At 31.3% G+C, this 26,015-nt stretch overlaps 3 protein-coding genes across 3 annotated transcripts; 1 reads left to right on the plus strand and 2 right to left on the minus strand.

Moving 5' to 3' along the window:
• Positions 1 to 6: 6 nt before the first annotated feature.
• On the minus strand, positions 7 to 2,520 carry LOC114753680 (probable choline kinase 1; the record flags this gene model as incomplete). Its single annotated transcript, XM_028942382.1, has 5 exons — positions 2,400 to 2,520; positions 2,200 to 2,271; positions 2,008 to 2,073; positions 1,310 to 1,677; positions 7 to 116 (listed from the first exon to the last, which is right to left on the minus strand). Coding segments are annotated over exons 4-5 (464 nt in total), but the record flags the coding sequence as incomplete, so codon positions are not given.
• An 8,482-nt stretch (positions 2,521 to 11,002) lies between these two features.
• On the plus strand, positions 11,003 to 13,103 carry LOC114753676 (uncharacterized). The gene is made up of 3 exons (XM_028942376.1): positions 11,003 to 11,010; positions 12,034 to 12,353; positions 12,435 to 13,103. The coding sequence occupies exons 2-3, from the start codon at positions 12,036 to 12,038 to the stop codon at positions 13,101 to 13,103; spliced, it is 987 nt and encodes a 328-aa protein (XP_028798209.1). The 5' UTR covers positions 11,003 to 11,010; positions 12,034 to 12,035.
• A 9,530-nt stretch (positions 13,104 to 22,633) lies between these two features.
• On the minus strand, positions 22,634 to 23,059 carry LOC114753677 (uncharacterized). Its single transcript, XM_028942377.1, has one exon. The coding sequence runs from the start codon at positions 23,057 to 23,059 to the stop codon at positions 22,634 to 22,636; it is 426 nt and encodes a 141-aa protein (XP_028798210.1).
• Between the last annotated feature and the right edge of the window lie 2,956 nt (positions 23,060 to 26,015).

Raw genomic sequence — 26,015 nt, forward strand, 5'->3', positions numbered from 1 at the left:
CTCTGCCAAAGCTGAACTTTAATTGGACCTGGCATATGAAGATTATGGAATTCCCTCATCTTAGATGCTATTAAAGCCGATATTTCCGGGTCTCGTAGGTCGGCAGCTGAGAGTGTCTGACAAACAAAAATAGGAGAAAAGATACATGTCATACACAACTTGAACGCTTACTCAATTGGCTTTGATCAGTTGGTCAACCTCACTTCTCTATGAGCTTTTAAGATGAGATAGATGTCGTTATTTTCTTACAAAGTTTTGTTAGCTGCCTTGGTAATGTAATGATGATTTCTAAAAGTTTCAGAAACATGACCATCTTCTGTCCAATTCCATGACCAGTCCTTTTACTCTGAACTGGGTTTCAAGCATGGTTTTTATTTCTTTCATTAGTGTTTAAGACAATTCAAACTCTTGTACTTCTTGAGGTCGCATGGAGCATCAAGTACTTTTGCTTGTTCAGAATTAGTTATAAATGCCAACTTTAATTTCAAAATCATACAACATTTTCTCCAAAATATGCCAACACACACACACACATATATAAGTGGACCCTTAATTCATCAATTATCTGATAAATTTACTGAAGCAAGTGGTCCCTGGAAGACAGAAGACAAGGAGCTTTCAGCCAGACTTTTTCCAGGGCTGATATTTCCACGTATGAATAAACATATTTTTTCACTTATCAATTTCAAGGAACTTATCCTTTTGTGTCCTTTGGCTATTACCAAGGGCAGAAATTTCAGAAGGGAAAGGAAAACCTTGCAAAGGAGTTTCTTAAAGGGAAAAGAAAATAGAAAGAGAGGAACACGGCGCACAAAAAGAATGGTAAATGAAATACAATGAGAGCCTGAGGGCACCTGATACTTTTGTGTTTTGAATGGAACTTTTGAAATCAACTTCTTGGAGAGGAATCTTAATAAATTCTAAGGCTCTCTTAACACTCATTCTAACCCTTCATTTCTCCAAAAAGAAAAGGGCAAGAAAAAGAAGAAAAAGAGAAGAATCATCACCAAAGGAAAAAACCTTTGACCAAAAAAACTAAAGAACTTTGAGAAATGGCATTCAAATTAAACCCATGTTCTCTTAAGCAGAGACCATGTATTGAAAATTTTTAGGAATATGCAGTTACTTGTGTTCTTGTGATCAGTTCTCAATAGGAAGTGTACAGTTAAGGACATGATTCTTTACCACCGCTATTTAATTATAGAGGTATTTAGTTAATTTGGATAGATTAAAATTTTTTGATAAATTAAATAATTATAACAAATGTGACATGATCAGATAGTTGTAAGAGAAGAAAAAAGTTACATACTCTGGCATGGATGAACTCCTCAACCCGACCGGTGGAGAACCGGCCAAGGAGGCGAGGACCCTGGCCGTGCTTGGAGATACACTCAAAGGTCCGAATTTCTTCTTCCCTATTGAAGAAAATTTCAACACCTTCACCGTACAAACGAACCAGAACTTTTCTGAGAGAATCACCGTTTTTGGTTGGCCAGTTTATCTGAAAGACTTCATTGGTCATGGCTCCCTTCAAAGGCACAACCTGCAAGGCATCCATATCATCTGTCACGTCTCCTAATTCTAAAGCCACCGATGCCAGAACCTCCATTATCTCTTCTGGTGATGCACAGCCTTTTAGCAATTCAATTGTTTTTATGGCCATTTCGTCAATCGAATCTGAAGAAAAAGTTAAAAAAACAACAATTAATCATCCATGCATGGTTATTATAACACAAAAAGGTTAGAAATCTGAAAATCCCAGTAAGAATCTGACTTCAGAAATTTATCAAGAAGAGGAAAGAAGTTCCATTCAGAGCTTGGAAACAGGGGAAACAGGATTCAACATAAAGAAAGTTCACTCGTTGAATTATGAAGAACTGGGATTTTTATTGAAGAATCCAGAGGAGAGGGAACATCACAAATCATAAATTAATATTTAAAAAAAACACATCAAAAAGCGTAAGATTAACAGAAATAAGAAGCAGAATCGGGACTCTAGAAACTTACCGGGAAGAAATAGAAGAGTCAGAGCTTAGAAGCAGGGGAAACTGGGATTCGATAACTCGTCAGAACCTGTAGAGTTTCAATCAAGAATCAGTGATAACAAAACCTGAACAACTAATGACAAAGAAAGAAAGAAAGAAACAGGCTGGAACAAAACCGACATAAACTAAAAGTTAGAATCCGGATTAGACTTACCCAGAAGCTAGAGAACAGGGGAAATTGACAGATTCAGAAAGGCAGAGATACAAAATGAAGTTAGATAGAAACCTGAAGAAAACCAAAAAAGACAAAAAAAATTAACACAAAAACTGAGAACGAGGTTGCGTCAAAAGACGACAGATCGAAAACACAAGTGGGATGATGAAATCAAAGAGAGGGCGAAGTAAAATTCTTACCGAAGAAGCAAAAGGAGAGCCAATAGTAAAAGAGAGTGAGAGATGAGTCCAAGAAAGCTGCAGAGAAAGCAATACCGACGCCTTTGATCTTTATGAGTGACGAAGTCAGACGTAGAAATGGAAGAAATCCACAGACGCAATGAACCAATTTTATAAGCACTCTCCATTATCGTCGCATTGCAGAAAAAATTAATTAACAAATTAAATTAAATTCAAAAAGTCAGAATTCTTCATGACGCGGAATCTGTCTCCATCCCTACTACGGACGGCGACGCGTGCTAAAATGGATCTGCTTGGGGCGCGTTCCATGCATTGGCCAATAGAAGTAGTACACGTGGGGAGAATCGAGTGGGAGTTGAATCTTCTACAAGATTCTCCGATTAGTGGTTAAAATTTGCTTACAGTTAAAGTAAATAATAATGATAAATGATGATTAATGCCTCCATCTTTTCACATTTGGACTTTTCAAAGTTGACAATAAATATGTTCAAAATTAATGGTGATAACTGCCTTACGTGAATTCTCATTTATTACTTGGGCTGTTTTTCACCCATATATTCTATGGATGTTAGTTATAGTTTGACCAATGAACAGTTTAATATTTATATACCTCCAGTCTTTAATATAAGATCTTATTTGATTTTTATTTTGATCCTAAATACAAGACATCAATCTACTTTGTCTCTCATATTTATATTTTTTTTTTCAAAATAGTCCTCTTAACAATAGTAGTTATAGCTAATAAATTTAATTAGCAAGGATATTTTAAAAAAGACAACATATATTTATTACAAATAACTAACCTAACTTCTTTCCTTAATCTCCTCAAATTAGTTAACCAGCTCTTATAATCAAGACCGAAGGTAGTATATGATTATTTAATTAACACTGAAATGAATGTTTTTCATCAATATTAAATGTTTATTGGTATTAATGATAATTTCTCCAATCAGTATTTGGGACTTCCGCCATTTTATCATGGATGTTAGATAAATTTTCCTTTGATTGCCAAGAGAATCCCAAAAAAAAATAGCACAGATTTGTTTCTACTTAATTGATAGAATCAATTATCTGAATTTTTAACAAGATATATTCGATAGTGTTAGTAATTGAACTAATATACTGTAGGTCTTAAAAATATAAATGAAATTATGACAAAAAAATTAAAGATGATGTTATGATTTTATTCAACATGTTATTTTTAATCAATTATTGTCAAAAGTAATTTGTTTTACCAGCATTATCATAATTAATTCTAATTAAAGTGATGGTTTTTCACTTTAATTATTTTTCCATAAGCATCTTGGCAGTTATGGTAATTACGTCGTGCACAATGTGAAAGAGAAGAAAATAAGTACTACCTCCGGTCCTAATTATAAGAGTCAGTTGACTAATTTGAGGAGATTAAGGAAGTAAGTTGACTTAGTTATTTGTTCTAAATAGGTGTTGTATTTCCTAAAATATCTTTACTAATCAAGTGTATTTGACTAGAACTATCATTGTTAGAAGGGCTACTTTGAAAAAAATATATATAAATATGAGAGACAAGGTGGATTGGGATCTTATATTTAAGACTAAAATAAAAATCAAATAGGATCTTATATTAAGGATCAGAGCTAGTAGTAAATAACACAGAATATAGCTGGCAAACCACAAAAAGGAAAAACAAAGACTATAAATTTGTCGTATCAATAAGGGACATTTGAAAACGAACGAAAAATAAAAAGAAAGTCAAAAGTGTTTGGTTTAATAATCACAATAAAATTTCATATTAAAATAGTCAAACTCAAAAGAATCGCCTATTGTGGATAGAAATGACGCCGTTTCGAATCAGCTAACGTGGCTCCACTGGACTTTTCCTATAACGTCCAAAACACCAAATACAATTTTTTCAAAAAAAAAATTATATTACTTTTCTCAAGATTTGATTTGATCATACATAATTTTTATTTCCAAAATTATATTAAAATTTAGCATTATTTAACATGTAAGTTTTAAAAATATACAGGTGTCACTCGTGGACTTCATACTGAAAAATAAATATGACATATTATTGATAATTTATTCAAGTATATATTTTCAATTTATTGTTGAATTTAAATCGAAAACACTTTTTTTTTAAAATCAATCTGAAGCATTTTCTCTTAGTAGGAGACACTTTTGTGCTTATAAAATTAATAGTCAATGAAACTAATTATTTCTTTTGTCAATTTGGAGAGGGAGGAAAAAGGGCGGGATGGATAAGTCAATATGATTTTTAAAAAAATTAATTAAAAGAATTGGAGACATCACTGTCTGGCTAGCTTAGAGGGATGGATAAGTGCATTTTTCATTTTGATATATTTTTTTTCCCTGAACATTTTTCATTTTGATATGATGTTTGGTTTTGTTGCCCAACGGTTGAAAGGGAAAGGTCGGTTTTTTTTTCCCCTTTGGTGTGTTCATTTTTCAAAAATACCGGCTAGGAATATTGTTAATAATATCATCAATCATTTTCGCTAAACAATGCTATATATATAATATACAGTAAATATATTATTGATATTGTGGTTCATTATTTAGAATTCATACAATTAAATACTGCTTATCAATCAATATGAAATAGGGAATTCATAAATGAATATATTGTTAGAAAATTATAAATCTTGTGAACATAAAAATTAGGTTTAGATCTATAAATTCGCGAAGGCCACCAAAAAAGATCTATAAATTGGCCCTAAGATAACTTTATTTGCACGCTTTGTTTATTAAATCATAGTATTAATTAAATTTGTTTACATTAAGAAAACTAATAGATAAAAAATATTATAAATGGATTTTATATTTAAGATCCGATAAGTAATAATAATATATATATTTTTCAATAAGTATTGAGACACAAACAATCCACTAGTAATTACTGTCATATATATTAAAAAAACTAATAAAAAATTGTTAATATTCATGTTTTTCAAAAATTTATTACTTTTTTGGTCTTATTTTTAAGGTAAAAAAATTTTTGTTAATCTTATTTATAAGCTATTTTTTCAGATTTTTAACATGAATGTATTGTTTTACCTTTCATTTATTAAAATATAGATGATTTTTTTAAAAAAAAGGTGTATATGTTAAATAAAAATAAAATTAAAAATTATTATATTTTAGTAAAAAATCAATATAGTTTAAGACTTTTTTTGTATGGTATATGTGAAATGTGAACCATACGATATTACAAGATATTTTTTGGGACAAAATCAGGACTCACCGGCCACAAGAATCATTCGTCGGCTCCTGCTTTATGGATGATGCGGCATGCGGGTCCCCAGAAACGGGTCTCTCCCGTGTTGCCACCGATTTTTTTATTTCTTTTCAAAATTTTCCCTATTTTTCTGCCCATAAATTATTAATTTAAATGTAAGATTGACTTACGCATTTATTCTCGTATCTTATCTTTTTTCAATAACGTCCTCCTTTTGTGATCCTTTCGCCAGATTCATGTCGTTTTAAAGCTTTATCTATTGTTTCGATGTTATCGAACTATGCAAGAATACAGTCTTCTAGTATTACCTCGCTCTTAATTATAAGATCTTATTTATAGATTATAAACAAGATCTTATAATTAGAACCGGAGATAATATTATTTATTATAAGGCAAACAAAAAGATATCATCTTATCCTATTTGTAAATTGCATCATTAAATTTTTAACATAAGCATACAATTTTAACTACAAACTGGATTTTATATTTAGTATTGAAGCTAGAATTAAGTAGAGGTAAATTCAAAATATGTTAAATTTTGAGATAAAGTTGATAAGGTTTGTGGTTTCTTTAATATATGAAACATACTAAAATTGACTTATAAATAGAACTAGTTTGATATATATATTTTTTTTAAGAACCTTACTTTCCAATAAAAATGCTATTTGTTAATTTATTTAATAAATTTTTATGTAAAATAAGTTTAGGTGAATTGCTATTAATATAAGTAATTAAGAAATTTTGTTGAGTTAATACAATTTTTAATCCCACAAGTTTGTCTTTATTTTAGTTTTGGTCCCTCAAATTTTTTTTCATTTAAAACATTGATTCATATAATCTAATAAAAATTTGAATCATTTTGCCTTTTGAGAGATAAAAACCTATAGTTTGAAACTTGAGAGAATAAAACTAAAATAAAAGCAAACTTGAGAGACGAAATATTATATTAACCCAACTCTATTATAGTTATTTTTGTACATTCAATATACTATAAGGGAAAGAGGAATACATAGAATTCAATATAGTATAGTAAAATAAGAAATTGAAAGATGTTGTTGAAATTCTTGGTTTGGAAATTTCCTGAAAAGCTAATGATACGTTCTTCTCTCTATTGGAATAATATGGTTGTTATGCTCATTACAAGACTTGTTGATAGATAAAATATAACCAAGATATATCTTTTTTTTTTTAATTAAAGATTGAATCAATCATCATAACAAGAATTGGGTACAAAATTAGGATACATTAGGGAAAATAAAACTTCCATCAAAGAGAAGCAAATGAAAGTTACAGGCACTCACTAAAGTTAGGAAATACTTTCAGGTTCAAATGGCATTTACAAAGGTTTTTATAGATTGAGTACTAATAAAGCGTTCATATCGGCAGCGGGTTTAGGTATATAGTTTGAAATGGACATAAACATTATTTTTATTCAAAAATAATTGAAATAAATAAATAATTCTCTGATAATATTTATAAATAATATTTTTATAGAAATTATAAAATTCTATAACTAATTTTATTTGTACTTTTTTTCCTTGAAAAGAAGTCAATTTCATTATAACAAAACAAGATAATGGTAAAAGTTTCAACTGGATCAGTGAAGCAACTCAACATAGACCTAAACAAGTAATTGTGAACAGACAAAGTTGGAGATTTATATTATTATTTGTATTGTTATTATTAACAAATTTTGACAAAGAAATAAAAAGTATGTTTAATACTAGCTATAGTCTTTAATATGAGAGCTAGTTGACTAATTTGATTAAATTAAAAAAATTAGTTAAGTTAGTTATTTATAATAAATATGTATTGTCTTTTCTAAAATACTTTGCCAATCATGTTTTTTAACTAGAATTACTATTTGATGAAATATTTAATATATATAATGTAACCAATACAGGGACTACCTTAATGACTAGAGGTAGTATATTATTATTTTTAAGAGTAAAATATCCTGATCACCCTTTTATTTTGCCTTAATTACATGGATATCCCTCCATTTTGATAACATACATATTAGTTCAAGCCATTAACACTGTTAAAGAATATCCTAAAAAGATTCTTTAATTATATTTTCTTATTAAAAATCATACTAGAATGAATCTTGTTTACTACTTTACCCGACATTATACTAAATTTCTAGTTTATCTTTTAATATTAATATTTATTAATGATCTATTTAATATTTAATAGTTTTACTAAATTTAATAAATTAACGCATAACTTTATAATTTAAATGAAAATACATATATACCATTACAAAACATTTTTAGCTAATGTATATTTAAAAAATTACATCATAAGTAATTTTTAATAAATAGACGAAATTAAAAATTTAAATATATTATAAAATAAAAATTGTATTTATAAAATTAATTAAATTTATAATATGGTAATCAATTTAGTAGTATAACAAAAATATTAAAATATACATTAAAATTATTTTTAAATTTTAGATAAAGACATATCATGTGTGATTAAATAATAATTATTAAATAATATTTGCATTAAGATGAGGCATTTTGGTCAAAATAATGGGGCAATCTTATTATTTAACGGTGTTGTATAGATAGAAATTGAATCTCAAAAATAAGAGAAAGTTTATACAATATATATTTTAATTTTAAGAGGAATATATATAGGTTTTCAAAATAGAGTGGCACTTAATTTATTTTAATCTATTTTTATTTTTAGTTTTCCTTTGACTTGATCGCGTGAGGAATAACGCTCAACTGTTGTCTGGCGAGCACCAGGAGACGTCGTTTTCAAATTAAATCTCATTTTGTGAATGGATAAGATGGAATTTATTAGGAAAAAGTAGAAGCATACGGAATAAAATCGACCAATAAAAAAAACATAGGGAATAAACTATAAAGTTGATGTATGGACCGGGAAAAAAAAAACAACAGGAAAAAGAGAAAGTAATAAAGTTGATTGGCCAGAAAAGGGAATAAAGTCGATTAATTCTGGCAAAGTGAAAATAGACGACGACAACAACAAAATTAATTAAATACTACAAATTTGTTATATTTCATATTAGGAATATACAAAATTACGTACCCTATATAGTAATAATACGTTTTAGTATATATTAAATTAATATCGAGGTATAAATTATTTATCAATAAAAATAATATGATATTTTTATACTATAATCTTCTATGAAAGTTTGCAAATGTTTTATATTACCTCTCTTATTTGAAATGTAAAAATTATGTAATTAATTTTCAGAAGTTAAAAAGATTAATTAAATAGTAGTACTAAACTTCCCTTTTAATCATTTGCAATCATTTTAAAACATTTAAAAATATATATAATTTTAAAAAATATAAAGTGAACCAAAAAAAAAGAACTGGGATCTTATACTTTGATTTTTAGAACTGAAACAAATTCTCATATTAATTTTTAAATTAAAAACCAAAGAGAGCATTTTGTATGAAATAATAAGTGCAAGAACAAATGAATTGCTAGGTATAAAAGCATCAAATAATGAAGTCCTTTTTTTCACAGTAGAGCAAAATCCTCCTTTTGGTGATCACCCAAAAAAAAAAATTCTTGCATCATAATTGTGTTGTAATATATATGTAATATCTTTTTTTTAATTGAATGTAATATGTAGTATCTAAACTTTTAAGTGATCACATAACTTTTTTTTCCCTAAAAAAAATCATGCGCGCGCGCATGTGATCTATCTGTGATATTTCAAGCCAAACTAATCAGAGCACGCAAAAATAAAATAATAATAATAATAATAATAATAATAATAATAATATATAAAAAGCTTAAAATAAAGTTAATTAGTGTCAAGACTCGAGAATAATTGATTTAGATATTAGTGGAGTGGTGAAAAAATAAACTAAGCTTAAAAAAAAAAAAGAAGAACAACCAAACAGAAAAAAGTAAGTTCTAAAAGATTTGTCTCAATCTGAATCACATGTTGCTCTTCTCTGGGACGCTTTTGTTAAAAAATTGTTTAATCCTCAACACGTGACGAACGTTATTCATATGCTAATTTCCCATTAAAATAAATAAAATAAATTATCCAACGAATAAAATAATATAAAATAAAATTAGCATAAGAGATTATGAGAATAAAATATTGAACGTGCAAACGCGCAAACGCCATATATATTTATACTTGCCTGGAAATCCTATGAAGATTTTGTCCCCATTGCTTTTTGCCGAAATTCAATAAAAGTCTTCCTATTAGTTTATATGTATTTATTTAGAAAACATCATTTTTAAGAGGTCAGACTCACGATAAAATTAAGCTTTGCATTTTTTTAAAAATATATTTATATATACATTGTTATTTGTTATGACTTATATGCCAAACAATCTTCATCATAGTCCATTATTTGACTTTTTAAAATAGGACCTAATTATTTAGTTGATCTTAGTTTTAAATGTAAGACCTATTTCTCATATTTATCAATTTTTTTTCTAAATTACTCTTATTGGTATTCTCTTAATTACAATCAAGTAGGAGAGAGAGAAAGATATTCAGAAAGATAATTATGATTTATTTTAGAAAAAATGTCATATTTCTCGTTATTAACTAGCTTACTTCATTTTCCTAATCTAATTAAATTTGTTAAATCTATTTTATATGAAGGACCAGGGCTATACTTATACATGAACAGTAGTTATAACTTATAAGCCAGATACTGACTGAGGGTCCGTTTGGCTGGGCTTCTAAGGAGCTTATAAGTAGCTTAAAATCAGCATAAGCCCGATTGGTGTTAAGCTCCTGTTTGGTTGGGCTTGGAAAAAAAAGTAGCTTATGGAATTTAAGCCACTGAACGCACGATCTGGCCCAAGCTGATTTTTGTGGCTTATTGAATCAGATAAGCTCTTATTTTTTTACCGTTGAGCTCTTCCTGTCGGCCAGTCCTCGTTTTTCTTCCTGAGTCTTCTTTCTTTTCTTCTTCGCGTCTGCTCTCCCTTCTGCCTAACCCCAAGCCCTCATCCTGCCTCCTCCGTCGCGTCGTCGTCGAAGCCACCGAGAGTTGCCGTGAGCTCCGTCGCGTCTCCTCCGTGAGGTCTGGGTGTGGCTTCAAGTGACCGAGAGTCCTTCACGCGAGCTACCTCCCCTCATCCTCCGTCGCGTCGCCGCCAGAACCACCGAGACTTGGTTGCCGTCAGCTCCGTCGCGTCTCCTCCATGAGGTCTGGGTGTGGCTTCGAGTGACCGAGAGTCCTTCACGCGAGCTGCCTCCCCTCATCCTCCGTCGCGTCTCCTCGGTGACAGGAAGCAACTTGGCTTTGGCTTTGAGTGACCGAGAGGCTGGTCGTTCATCACGCGAGTCCACCTTGTCGGAGCTGCTGTCGTCGTCCCAACCAGTCACCGCCTTCAGCTGGTCCATCTCAGGTGTGCGTCGAAGATCTTAGCTTGGTCTGATTTGTGCTGTGTTTTAGTGATCAGCGTTGGCCGATCTACCTCTGCCTAACTTGGATTGGTCTGATTTGTGTGAGGTTGGCCGATTCCCATATGTTTGTGTGAGGTTGGCCGATTGGTCAATTGGTCTGATTTGTATGAGGTTGGCTGATTTGTGTTCATCCTATTAATCAAAGCATGTAGAGTTGTGTGTTTGTTGATCTGTTGTGAGCTGATAGATAGACTGAAATCGAGCATGAGCCTGTCTGAATGTTTTCTTCTTGGCCTGGTTTTGTGCTGTGTTTCAGTGATCAATGAATTTTTGTGATGAATGCTTGATGTTTGTTGATTTTTAGATCTGAGTTTTGGGCTAAACCTGGCATAGATCGTAATTGCTCGCTGTAAACGAGTGTTGTAGGAGACAGGAGGAATGAGCCATATTCTTCCAAAAGAAATCTGAGTCCCAAATTACATTCGATATCAATTAATGTTGTCAAATGGTCCACTTCTTATTAGTTTATGATAAGTTTTCTTTTAATTCACACATCAATAAAACATTTTTAACCAATTCAAGTAATTTGACCTAAGTATTCTCTTTTTATTTTTGCCTTCAATTATTATCCATTATCTTCTTATTAATTGGATTCTCAAGGGTGAAGGATATTTTAGGGAAAAATTATTGATTACTCTTATACGTTTATAAATTCTTTTTTTGAAAAAATTTTTACCCTCAATTCAGTGGGACAGGTTTTTAAGAAAATTGTTAAGTACTCTTATGAATTTATAAATTGTTTTGCATGACACTCTCACATATATACACCCACACACATTTTTTTGGGGGAGGGGCAGAGGGAGTGAGCATGAGCCGATTGGAATCCAAAAATTATGAGATAAGACAAGCTATTTATTGAGCAAGTAAAACAAGCCGTTTATTTCTTACATAATGTAGCTTGAATTTGAACATTTTTGGTGCTTTGTTTGCTTCTGTTAGTCTTATCTATATTATTTTCGACCTAGAAATGGATAACGATAAAGAAAAAGCGAGTTGGGATTCGTATACGACGAAAATCCTAATCGATGTTTGTGTCGAGCAAATTGTGCACAAGGAATGGCAAGGAACATCATTTACGAGGCCGGGTTGGAACAAAATTACAAAGAATTTTCAGGAAAGGAGTGGGAAAATGTATGACAGGAAGCAACTTAAGAATAGATTTGACATTTTGAGAAACGATTGGAAGTTGTGGGAGAAACTTATGTCTGGGGAGACTGGCATTGGTTATGATGCAGCGACAAATAGGGTGTTGGCCTCCGATGAGTGGTGGCAACGGAAATTAATGGTAATTATTTGTGTTGGTTGAGTTTTAATTTTAAATATCAGTTTCGTCATCGCTGACACTTGCCTAATTACGTTAATGTAGGTGGATCCCAATTTCAAGAAATTTAGACATCAGGGGTTGATGTTTGCATCAGACCTAATGAGGATATTCAAAGATGTTGTGGCTTCGGGAGACTTTATGTATGCACCATCAACCTCACAACCTCAGCCAGTATTCACTCCACAGCCTGACACAGAAGAGGAGGATGTTTATAGAGTTGGGCTCGACCAACAGGAAGGGTCGGGGGACAGTGAGGATGAAAATTTCGGTGTTGACCCAACAGCCACTGCAGGGATCTTAGATGATTTTGCCGGTTGCAACTTAAACAACTGTTCGAGTACTGGACCAAGTGACTCAGGAAGCTATGGAAAGAGGAAGAGGGGTGAGACGTCTGATGCGAAGAAGAAGAAAAAAGTTGCTGCGACTACAAAAATTTCTGATAGCCTAAGTGTTATAGCAACTGCTTCTGAAAAGCGAGCATCAGCATTGGTTGAAGATCCCCAACAAGTTGAGAAGATTTGGGGACACCTGGCTAGCCTTGAGGAGCTTAATGGTAACCCTCAACTATATTATGCATGTGCGAAGATGCTTACGCGGTTGAGGTGGGCTAGGCGAGCCTATTTGGGGTTTATGCATGATAGAAGCAAGTTGTTGGAGTGGTTGATACCGGCAGCACTAGACCCAGACACATGGAAGGGACCTGTAGATTAGGATTTAGTTTAGGACTTTGTTGTTTCACTGTTGTTACTGCACTTGTTAACTTGAACTAATTGCTGTTTGAACCTAAACTTATGTGACCTGTTGTAGAAATCTTAGTAATGACTGTAATATTTACGCTAATTTCTACTTATCATATATGTGTTTAGTTTTTTTGTTTGCAGTATGATAATTATTTACACCTTTTTTAGGGTAATCCTTATAATGCTTACACTTTGTTGTCATCATAGTTACAGGGTTAACTCCAGAAATAGCTTCTTGGAATGATGATTCACCATTGAATGAAGATACTTTGACAGATTGGAATGATGATTCTCAGTGGAATGAAGATGACCGTTCAAGACAGATTAATGAGGAATTAACACAATATGACGCAGTAGGTGCATTGGTTGGTCATTACTGTGAAATGTATATGTTTAAACAACCCTACAGAACTAGTGAGCAGACAGGAAATTTATGGGTGCAAGGCATTATGAATGGCCATGATGATCGATGTCCTGAAATGTTTAGAGTGGATAAACATGTTTTCCACCTCTTATGTACCAAATTGGAGGAACACGGTTTACGAAAGTCTAAATACGTAGGAATTGAAGAAATGGTCACGATGTTTTTAAACACGGTTGCACATGGACAATGCAATAGGATGATCCAGGAACGATTTCAACGTTCAGGGGAAACTGTAAGTAGGCACTTTCATAATGTACTGCAAGCTTGCCTTAGCCTATCGAGTGAACTTATTCGACCCATAGATCCTACATTTCGTGGAACCCATAGAAAAATTGAGACCGATCCACGTTATTATCCATTTTTCAAGGACGCAATCGGAGCAATTGATGGCACTCATATTCAGTGTGTTGTCCCTGCTGCAAAAAGAGACAAATTTATTGGCAGAAAGGGAAATCCATCACAAAATGTCATGGTTGTATGTGATTGGGATATGTGTTTCACTTTTGTCTTGGCGGGATGGGAGGGATCTGCACATGATGCTCGTATATTTGACAGTGCTATTACAAATTCATCTCGTAATTTCCCTCATCCACCTCCAGGTATATGTTTATAAGTTTCAATCACGCATGTTTTTTTAATTATTTCATTTTTTTTCTTTTGACAATCTCTCTAATTGTTTCATGAATCATTAGGGAAATATTACTTGGTTGATGCGGGATATCCAACACCAAATGGATATCTAGGTCCATACAGATCTGAGCGCTACCACCTTCCGGACTTCCGACGACAAGTAAGATTCCGAAATAGCAACGAAGCCTTCAATTACTATCGTTCCAGTTTAAGGTGCACAATAGAAAGAACTTTCGGTGTTTGGAAGAATAGATTTCACATCTTACGAAACATGCGTAGTTACGACTTCCAAACACAAGTATACTTAGTTTGTGCAACAATAGCCATTCATAACCTTATAAGGAGACATTCAAGCTCCGACTTTCTTTTTGAACAAGCTGAAAATGATAATATAGTGGCCGAACATGATCAGGCTGAAGCTAGTCAACCATCGCCTTCAAACGTTACATCACAGTTTTCATTGCATATGAATCGTGTTCGTGATGCAATCAGAGACCAAATCGTTCATAGTTTATCAAATAATTGATTATGTAATATTATTTTATTTTACTTTGTCAATTGGAGTTCAAAACTTTGTTATCCATTTAAATTATGTTTAGTTGACTTCTTCGTATTAAATTAATTTAAATTTATTGTATTATATTAATTTTTTTTATCATGTTGCACTTCGTTTCTTAAATATTTTTTATGATTTCTCTACAGTTCGTAATTCTAATTCACTAAATAAATTTTACTTCATCATTATATTATCTCTATTCAATTTTTTCCTTCTTTCACTTTATATTTAAAATAATTTTTTAGATTTCTCTAAATTTTAAAAATTTAATTCACTTATTCGTATTAAATTATTTTAATTCCATTGTATTATGTGAAATTATTTTTTTCCTATTTTTTACTATTTATTAAAACTCATACCCATTTTGGTCATTTTACAACCAAACTTACTTTTACTCAACCATAATCCAAACAGCTTTTTACCAATCTCACTTTTGCAAACGGGCTTTTCTGAACTCCAATCTAAACACAATTCAGCTTATTCAATTTAGCTTATATCCCACTTCACTTATCCATAAGCTGCTTTTTCAATAAGCAGCTTTTCCAATTGCTCATCCAAACGGGCACTGAATCCACTGCCTAGCCCTGGCCTATTACCCTGACTCTTAAAAAATATATTTAATTGTATGAATAAATTATAAGCCAAATCTTCACCGAATCAGCCCTAGCCTATTAAACCATAAATTTGACGAATCGTACTTTTAACTCAAAGCCGAATTCATTTGGGCTCACTAATGGGAGCGAAGAAATATAAAATCGAGCCTGTTTGACCAGCTTAAAACTCTTGATAGGCAAAGGATGGATTCGCCAATTTATTGTTCTAATCAATTCACACGCGTTGAGTTTTAATAGCATGGATTGTAGGATTTATTCCCATAATAAAATATATTTAATTTTTTTAAAATATATTATTTTTTTAACAAAAAAATTGAGAAACACAAAATAAATGTTTGGTAACAGAGCAACCTGATCAGTTAATTCACAAGGAATTCAATTAGAAATGGGACATTTAAACCCTGGCTACAAGATCAGCCCTCTTATCTTCATTAGGATGGTCTCTCAGAACAAGTCAAGGAAATCATTATTATTCTAAACACCATTTGGCACAAGCGGAATCTGCCTTTGCAAGTTTGCATGAAAATACAGTCTTAAACCCGGAAAAAGTCATTCAAAAAAGTTTTCCTATCTTACAAATGACTTTCTTTTCATCAAAAAGTGGTTCATCAACAAAGGGCCTCTGCTTGAAGCATCCCATTGCTCGTAGCTAAGGTGAAAATAAACCAGGCAGTGTAACATCCTAATTTTTATTCCTAGTGTTTAATTAATTTTAGAAGGAGTTTAATGTTTAATAAATGAGTTTTATTATCTAGTTATTTAAAAAAAGATAATTATTAAAAATGAGATTTATAAAATATATATAAGGAAATTACTGAATAATAATAATAATAAAACGGATAAAAAAACGGGAAGAAAATGCATATAACATGGAAAAAATAGTGTTCTAAAATGTAATTTTGTCTCATTTTAATATTGGGTCTTTAACTGAATTTCACCCCAAAAATTATATTTTAGCTGTTGGCAGTGGGTCGAGAGCGTCGTCTTCCTTTTTTTCCTCGTTCTCCAGCGCGGCTCTTTCATTTTCTAGTGGGGTTTCAACTTTTGCAGATCATCTTGGTAAGTCAAATAACTTCTTTTCATCAAACTCTCTTCATAAAAATTTTTCTACTAATCTAAATCCATCTAATAATGATAGTTTTATACTGTTTAGAGAAAATTTTTGGATTTAGAATTTAGAGCAAGTGTTGATATTTGATGATAGATGAACAGTATTGTAGAGCTATTTTAGAAGGTGTTTGGCAACCTCCAAATCATGGTTTCAGAAGCACTTTTTCTCAAAACGAGACAAATTCCTCTACATATTTATTTCGTAAACTGTAAAAGCACTTCTAAAACCATGGTTTGGTTTCTATCTAAACACCTCCTTAGTTGATCATTTCTATTAGTTTAGTTTTATTTTTTACTGACTTAATATTTTTAAATGAATTATTTTAGTTAAACAGATATTTATTTGTGGAAAATGTAATATTTCTACTATGAAACTGTTGGCTAAATTATTTACTTAGGTGTATTTGATGTATATTAAATTTTAATGGTTGGTTTTTGAGATTTAAGCTTGAGATAGGATTTTTAAATTTTAAATATGATAATTTCTGATTTTAAAAATTTGAGAAAAATATGTATTAAAGTAAATATTTTGAAAGGTTTAAATGAAAATTATGGATTGTTAGGATATATTAATTTTTGTGCTAAAAGACTTAATTATGGGTTATGAGAGGTTTGGATTTTAGCATAGAATTAGAAACTTTAAGTTATATATATGTATTAGCTCAACTAATTAATTAAATAGCTTGTGTATTGATACGTAAATATATTAGTTGTGTAGATTAAATTATTGGATTGCTGGTTGAGCATGGGATTAATCTTGTGGTAAGCTTTTTCCTAGTGGGTGAAAGGTAATCACTTTTCACTTATTATTTATGCTCGTAGGTTGTTTGTGATTGATTTTTAATTATATGGGATTTATGAAATATTATTAGATTATGAAATGAGCTATGAAATCATGCTGTTCTTGAAATTTGTCTTGTGAGACTTTCTTTACAAAATATATGTGTTTACAATTATGATAATCTCATATATTATGAATTAATTGGGAATTGAAAATTCGAATTGATTTTGATATGTTGATGGTTTATTATGAATACATTATTTTAAGTATTGATATGTGAGGAGTGACAGATGTTGATGATAGGAACTATATCAAAGAAGATATAAGGGGGTGAACTATATACATTTGAGGATATAAGGTGATAGGGCCATCATGTGTATATTGATTGGTCCTTTAGCCCAATTACTCATTATAGGGCATTGACACTAGTAGACTAGACGGGGAACCCATAGGCCGGTCTTGTGCTATGTGGATTTTGGCCGGTCCACATCACTTGATCGATGAGCTTGTCTAATTACCAGTCACATGGATGAGGATTTAGCCTATGGGTTTAGTCAGAGGATATAAGGTGGGTGGATATAAGGGATGTGAAAGGATTATTGATTGTAATTTGTTATATGCTTTGACAATGTGAAATTTTTTTAATTACTATGAATTGGCAATTGTTTCACTTGACACATCACGAGCACTTAATTATATGTTTGATAGGTAGGACTATTAGTTACTGAGGCTTTTGTCTTGCCCTGTTGATTTTACATTTTTTTCCAAGTGATAGTTCCCGTTCGAGTTAGTCAGAGAAGGCTCCGGAAGCTGGAGTTACTACTGCAAAATAGTAGTGGTTTCACCCTTTTGATTGTGTTGAATAGATGTATATTGCCATAATAGGGCCCATTCCACATACTTTGATATGGTTGAGATTGATTATTTTGACAGTATACTTTTGATAACTGTTGCTAGTAGAAAGCCGAAGGCCTCTAGGTATTTGCATGTGATTTTTTTTTTGTATGAGGTGTGGATCCACAACGACTGTAACGTACTGGTAAAAAAAAATCAATCAAAATCAATTAATTAAAATAATATAATATTATTATATTATAAAAAAAAATATACCCAGCTTTCCACCGACTTCGGTGGAAAAGCTGGGCATAGTCAAGAACAAAGAAAACATGGGCGCAAGAATTAATTGGAGGAAGAAATAAGGGAGGTGGCACTAAATTGAAGAAGAAAAAATGGGAGATGGGATAGTTAGATGGTGAAGGGAAAATAGGATAAAAGAGGGGGAGAGGAGACGGAGGAGGAAGAGAGTGAAGGAAGAGAGAAGAGAGTGAGAAGCGGAGAGGAAAAGAGAGAGAAAGCTAAATTGCAGAGTATCTGACGCTTTTGGAGATCATTTAGGTACACAAAACTACTTGTTATCATATTTTCTTTATGAATATTTCCTATATATTTATATCTTTATATTATTAGTTTCATTATCATGTTTAGAGAAAATTTTACTGTTTGGGTATAGAGTAAATATGGAGTTTTGACAATATATGACCGTAGAAATTTAAAGATACATTATTAAGGAATTTTAATCGGTTTATTTTTGTTGAATGATTATTTTGAGAATTTTAAACTAAGATTTGGGAAAACCATATTAGAGGTACCTATACTTTTTTTCAATTTTCAATTTGGTACCTATGTGTTTTTTGTTCTTAATTAAATCTTTATTTTTCCTCTATTAACATCATTAATCCTTATGTAGAGACTAAAAATATCAATAGAACAAAGTTATAAGAGCTAATGTTGCTAAAAAGATAAAATTAAATGTTTAATTAAAGGGAAAAAAACACATAGGTACCAAATTAAAAATTGAGAGAAAGTATAGGTACCTCCAATATGGTTTTCCCCTAAGATTTTAGTTGAAAAGTTTGTTATTTAGAATATGTTTTTACCGATTAAATTTGAGTTAAATAATTTATTTGAGTTATTTAATATATTATTGAGGTTTTAATCGGTTTAAATATTGAATAAGTTAAATATATATTTTTGAAATAATTTTTGAAGGCTTGAAAATTATAAATTGAGAATTTTGTAAATTAAATAAAGCTACAGTTTGTTTATAATTAAAAATATATATATATATACTTTTGTTAAATTTAAATAGCCTTATATGTAAATTATTTTTCAAAATAATATCTATTATAAATGCCTAGATTTGGGAGAGTTAATATATTTATGTAATTTTGGTTTAGAGGGTAGTCTTAGAATTTTAGAGTAGCTTTGGAGTAGTTCTGAGTTTATATTAATAAATATTTATGTGCAATTTTGTAGACTTGAGAATTTTGGAGTAATCTTTGTGTGAATATTTGTAAGCTAAACAGTACCAGGTAACTCTGAAAATTCTTTCTTGTACATGTGAATTGTGTATGAATATATTGTGGATTTACTAATTATTATATTACTGAAATATAATATTATGATTTTTTGTAAAATAAATGTTTTGATATGTTACCTGTTTTATTAAGGTTTGTTGCTAGTAATTATGATCAATATTTAAATATATTAATAGCTATGAAATTATCATGAGATACTGTTAAATGGTATATGAATTTTATTGCTATCTTATTTTTAATAATATATTTGAGAATATATTTATGATGTACCATTATTTGCATATGACATGCATTGTTGGGTTAAGAATAGAAGGAAATTACATGGATATAAAATTACCACGTGGTATGCCATCACTCGGTGCACAGTGGATGGCACTTGTCAGGGCCCCTTCTTCCATGTTTTCCTTTGGCCGGGAATTCATTGGAGCTGTGGGACATGTGACACCTCCCTATTCACAAAGGAGGGGAGCCATAGTCCGAGCTTGAGCTCTATATCTTTGGCCGGATATATCTCTAGTATCGGTGAGCTTGGAATAATTCAGTAAAATGGATTAGTTCCTATCGGACTATGTGTTAGCCTATGGCTCCAGTCAGTGGTATAAGGGTGGACAGTGATATAAGGGAGGCAGCATATTGCATTATTTTTGGATATATTAGAAAAATGATATCGATATATTGTTAAAAAGAAAATGAAATTGAATTGGATGTCTCAAATCCGTGATTTTTAGTATATTTATACACACATATAAACGGATTTTTGGTTTATCATATATGATTTGCTTGTATAGGTTAGAATTTCAGTAGTTACTAAGATGTTTGATCTCACCCCTATATTAACATTTTTCAGGCGAAAGATCTAGTAGAAATCAAGGGAAGGCACCAATGGAGTGAGCTGTGAAGGCTTTTGTACTCCTCAACACATGCTATGTTATATTTTATTTGCCATGACTATAAAACTTTAATAGTTTATTGTTGTTATGTTAGAAATATTTTGAAATTTTGACTTGTTTGCAATATTAGAAATATGTATGGACTTTTAAATTAAATATTTTATTACGTATATTGATATAATTAGGTGAGGTGTTACAATGACCTTTGACATCAGATAACTTTTGATTTTAGAAAGTTATGAAAGGTATTATTCAGTAAAATCGTATCATGGGCTTATGGGTGAAAATGATATTCTAGGTTCATAATGCCCAAAGCTCTATTCATTGTGAATCTCGTTTTGCATGTAGTTAATTTAGAAAAGCTCTTTTAACCATGATAGACATATTTATAGTTTGGTTTAAATTTTTTCTATCATGGTTAATCTTGTGTGATTTAGGATGTTTATATAACCATGATAGCATTTTTAAATATTTTACAAAGTTTCTTTCCTATCATGGTTAACTTTTTAATACTGATTAATTTAAGAGTGTAGTAGTTTTGTTGTTACAGGCAGCCCGTCAGGACTTGTGCCTGGCCTGGCTTTTTTCAAAATAGAAAAATACTTAGGCTTTTTTGATGGCTTGTTTAGTCTAATAGGCCAGGCTTAGGCTTTTTAGAAAGCCTGTTAGGCTTGGCCTGACCTAGCCTTTTTTTTATCTTATTTTTATTTTTTATTTTATACTTATATCTAGTCTTATTTTAAATTTTAATATATAATTATAACTTGTTTTCAATAATATTAACTGTAATTAAGATTTAAAATATTACTCATGACATTAAAATTCAAATAAAAGATAATAATAACAAATAATTATTATGCAGTATGTATATTTTACATCTTTTTATATATTAGCTTATGTATTTTTTATTATGTATTTTGAAAATTTTAAAATTACAGGTTTTTTTAACAAATTCAAGCCAGGCTAGGCTTTGAGGCTCAGGCTAGAAAAAAAAGACTTATTACAGGCCACCTGCCGGGCTTAAGCTAGTGTGTTACTGAATATGTCTAGCCTGTTAAAGATAAAGCCTGACCTGGCCTAACCTGTTAAGGATAAAGCCTGACCTGAGCTGGCCTGTTTCTATCCCTGCTCATAGCGTACCACTGCATGGATTATCAATTTTAATGAAAAGAAGAGGAAAGGATTCACGTCCTACTGTCTCATTACTATTTCTCGGGGAAGAGCCCTCCGCTCTTTTTTTTTGTCAACAGAGGACACTCAGTTGCCAATCTCTTTCTTCTTTTGAGTTTGAGAATTGCCTTGGTTTGGATTAGATGCAATAGTCAGTGTTTGGGAGAAGACAATTCACACTTACACCTTATCCTTGTCGAGAAAAAGCTTCACAGCATATATCAACGCTTTTGGTGTTTGGTCCAGCTCCTTACTGCATGGTATTTCCTTTTTTTTGTCCTCTTATTCTACGTTTCATTTTACTTCTGTCAGTCTTCCTATTCTTTCCTTTGCACTTAATTCCTCCTTTTGTTCTTCTACTACTGTAACTTTCTAGCTTTGTACATGCTTTGTTAATTTTAATATCATTTTGCCTGGGGGAAAAAAAGGAAATGGGACCGAAACGTAAGAGGATTCTCTCCTCCCCCCTCCTTTTTCAAACATAAGCATGGGGCCTCATGTTTCTCTTTCTCACCCACGCACAAAGCTCACACATAGGGGAGATTATTCTTTGTTTGGCAAGTCATTGTGGATATATATATATATATGTATGTATGTATGTATGTATGTATGTATGTATGTATGTATGTATGTATGTATGTATATAAAACACGTGTGAATGTGTGTGTAACTCTGTACTACTATATATTTCCTAATAATATAATGCTCAACACTGGTTGATGGCTAAAACCAAAGAGTTAAATATCCGTATAAAAAAGAAACATGTCATCGGAGGTAGCAAACGTGATTAACAACGATATCTCCAAAACAATCATTATGCAGCAACACAGTTAAATCAAATTCTCATATATATATATGTGTGTGTGTGTGTGTGTGTATCGATATTCTTAGGCCTTTAATTAAATTCCATTCATATTATTCATCTTCTTCAGCAACCCCCCCTCTCTCTTATTCAGCCTTGGCCACACACTTGTCAATGAAAGAACACTGAGCCCAGGTTTGCTTACTTCTTCTCAGAATCTGAGCCTTATGCATCTTAAAGTCCTTGGAACGAGCCAGCGTCTTCGCAAATTCTCTGTGACACTTCTTCCCTGCCACCTTCACGAGCTTGTTACAGCAAACATAGCTCACATGGATTCTCTTATAGAACAAGAAATCTGCCACCTGTTGGCCACACTTGTCTGTGAGCTTCTCGCCGCACTTTCCCAGCCAATCGTAGTATCCCTTATACGGTTCCGGTGGCAACTCGTGGCCTTTCCAAGATCTCTTCTTCTCAGCTGGTTCTTCTTCTGCTAGGCTTTTTTTAACTGCACATGAAGAACATATCAGAACGATGATGCAGAAGACGAGAAGTTGAGTACTGTGTTTTCCCATTTTAGGAAGAAGGGTGCGTTGGAGATTTCTGTGGAGGAAGAAGGTTCTTTATATGTGGTGGATTGTTGGGGGGGGGGGGTTGAAGGGGTTACTGCTTTGAGAGATACAAGTTATGGGTTTTAATTTCTTCCTGTGAATTTAATTTTTTTTGAGTTATAGGATGATTATTATACTAGGTTTGAAGGTTGATTCGTTACTTACGTTACCAAACATATCGTAGGTTTAGGTTAAATTTTGATTTGATTTGCTGGCGTTTACAAAAATTATATACGTATAAATCTCCTGTTTATATGTAGATATTTACCTTAAATTGTGAAATTTTACAAATGAATCCTCTTATGATCTTATAGATTCATGCATATAAATTCTGTGTTAATAAATTTGATTGGCCCGGGCACACATAGATGTTCCTGTTAGAGGGTTTGCATGCATAACAAAACTCAAAACTTGAGGAAGTATGAGGAAAATTAGATGACCTTAGTCAATAGCATAAGACATTTTTAGATGAGGTTGGATTAAATGAAGTCTTTTTGTTCCTTAACTCAAAAACAAATATAATTTCATTGAAGCTCTTATTTTTTTAGTTAGAAATCAGAAAGACTGTATTTAAAGTTGATACCTCCATATTATCTATGCATGTAATTAAGGATCCTCAACAAACAGCTTATTACAAAAAAGAAAATTAAAAGGATGTTTAACAGAGCATTGATGATATAAAAACACCTTGTTAGATCCAATGGTTACGTTATACTCCTTCAGTTCTTAATACAAGACCTATTTAATTAATTTGATTAGATTAAGGAAGTTAGGTAAATTAGTTAATTATAAGAAATGTGACACGTTTTTTCTAAAATACCATAATCATCTTTCTTAATACCCATCTTCCTCTTTTATTTGATTATGATTGAGTGAGAATCCATAGGGGTAATTTAGAGAAAATTGATAAATATAAGAAATAGGTCTTATATTTAGAATCAAAACCAACTCAACAATTGAGTCCTATATTAAGGACAAGAGGAGTAGATTAGTTTTGTTGGCATTTTGTTAGATCCAATGGTTATAGATTAGTTTTGTTGGCATTGGTTATGGGTAATTAATTGTACACAGCAAAAGAACCATTTTTGGAACCCAAGTACTCCTGAATGCACATGCTTTCTGAACAATTTTAGCAAAACCTTAAATGCTATGAGGGTCCTTCCTTTCCTTCATGTCTCCATATTTTAAACGTGCTTTGGAGGGAAGCCGAGCAACTGTCTTTCTGCTACAGAACAAATTGTGAGGACGAAATGAAAACTGTACGTGAAAATAATACCAGTACATTCACAGATGCATTTAACGCTTTTGTTGCCTCAGTTTAATAAGACAATACTCCTCTGGTCCTATTTTATAGGATAGAGAGAAGACTCCCCCCCCTATTTATAGGACATGAAAAATTTTTTTTATATGGATGTATTATTTTATCCTTTATTTATTATTATGTGTGACTTTATTTATATAAGATATCATGTATATTAAATAGGGATAAAGTTAAAATATTATTGAATTTTAAATGAGAGTTAACAAAATTTAAGATTTTTCTTGATGTGAATAAAACATATTGAAAATGATTTATAAATAGAACTATAATATGGAAATGCTTTGCTCTGTGTATTTACTTACATTAATTAAAAAGCAAAATGTTTTGAGTTGGGCAGAATTGATTATGAAATATTCAATCTATTAAGATAAGCACCCGGCAACGCACCGGGAGGAAGGGGATCTAGTTTGAGAAAATATGAGGAAAGTTAGAAGGGTTTATTAATTATTAATTAAGTTTTAAATACAAAAAGAGTTATTTGTATGCGATTTGAAGTCTAGGGGAGGTTTTTTTTTGAGTAATTTAATGTTATGTTTTAATTTTATTTATCGGTTTTGTTTGACAATTTAATTTTGTTCGCAGCTTTATTTTTAGTCTTTAATTTTATTTCATATTTCAATGTAGTCTTTTAATTTTAATTCAGGGTTTTTTTTCATATTTTAATTCCATAGCTTTTTTTTAAAAATAAAAACTACTCAAATATTGACGGCTTTTTTTTTTTTTTTTAAGTCAGTACTTGGTAGAATTCTGGTTTGATTGAGGCATTTTGGATGTTGATGAAAACTGAAAAGCGTCAAAAGACAAAACTAGCTCATTTGTTCCAAGCCTTCCCCTATCATAAAAAAGATTTTTTTTTTTTGGTTACATGAGGGGCGGGATCGAACCCGCACATTACCAACACACGCACACACTAGGTGCCACTCCGCCTAGAGGTGGTTGGCCATAAAAAAGATTTTTAAAAAGGTAAGATTATTCATAATTTATAAAAATATAATTTGGTATGTATCTGAAAAAACTTAGGAAAAATCCCTTAAAAAGACACTTAAATAATCCAAATTCTTATTTGAATTATTAAATTTGTCAAAGTCTTAATCAGGTCACATAATCTAAAGCAAGATTTTAAAATTTTTATGAAATGACCTTAATGCCCATTTCATTTGAAACCTAGAGAGATGATGATTTTCTATCATTTTCATATTGTGTAAGAGCCCTCAATAAGAAAAATTTAGCATCTACCAGTACAAAGTTGGAGAATTGATTAAGGAGGCAATGATGAGTTACTTTTTATATTTGATCTTCCTCCCTTAATCATCATAGTTTCATCCTAACAGAAAATTGTTCATTTATAATTGAAACATGTTAAGTGCGAAACGGAACATATAAATTTTTAAGATTGTATTGTGATAAGGTTTTATTCAAAAACTTATTATAAGTATGTTATGTTGATAGAAAGTTGTTAATTTAGAATTAAAATGCTTTTAACATAGAAACGGAACATGTTAACTTTTAAGGTTGTATTGTGATTAAATTTTATTCAAAAAATTGTTGCTATAGAGATAGAAGGTTGTTAATTTAGAATTGAAATATGTTAATTATGAA

The sequence above is a fragment of the Neltuma alba genome, unplaced genomic scaffold (assembly GCF_004799145.2).
Source record: "Neltuma alba isolate B1F8T4 unplaced genomic scaffold, ASM479914v2 tig00008069_pilon, whole genome shotgun sequence".
NCBI lineage: Eukaryota > Viridiplantae > Streptophyta > Magnoliopsida > Fabales > Fabaceae > Neltuma > Neltuma alba.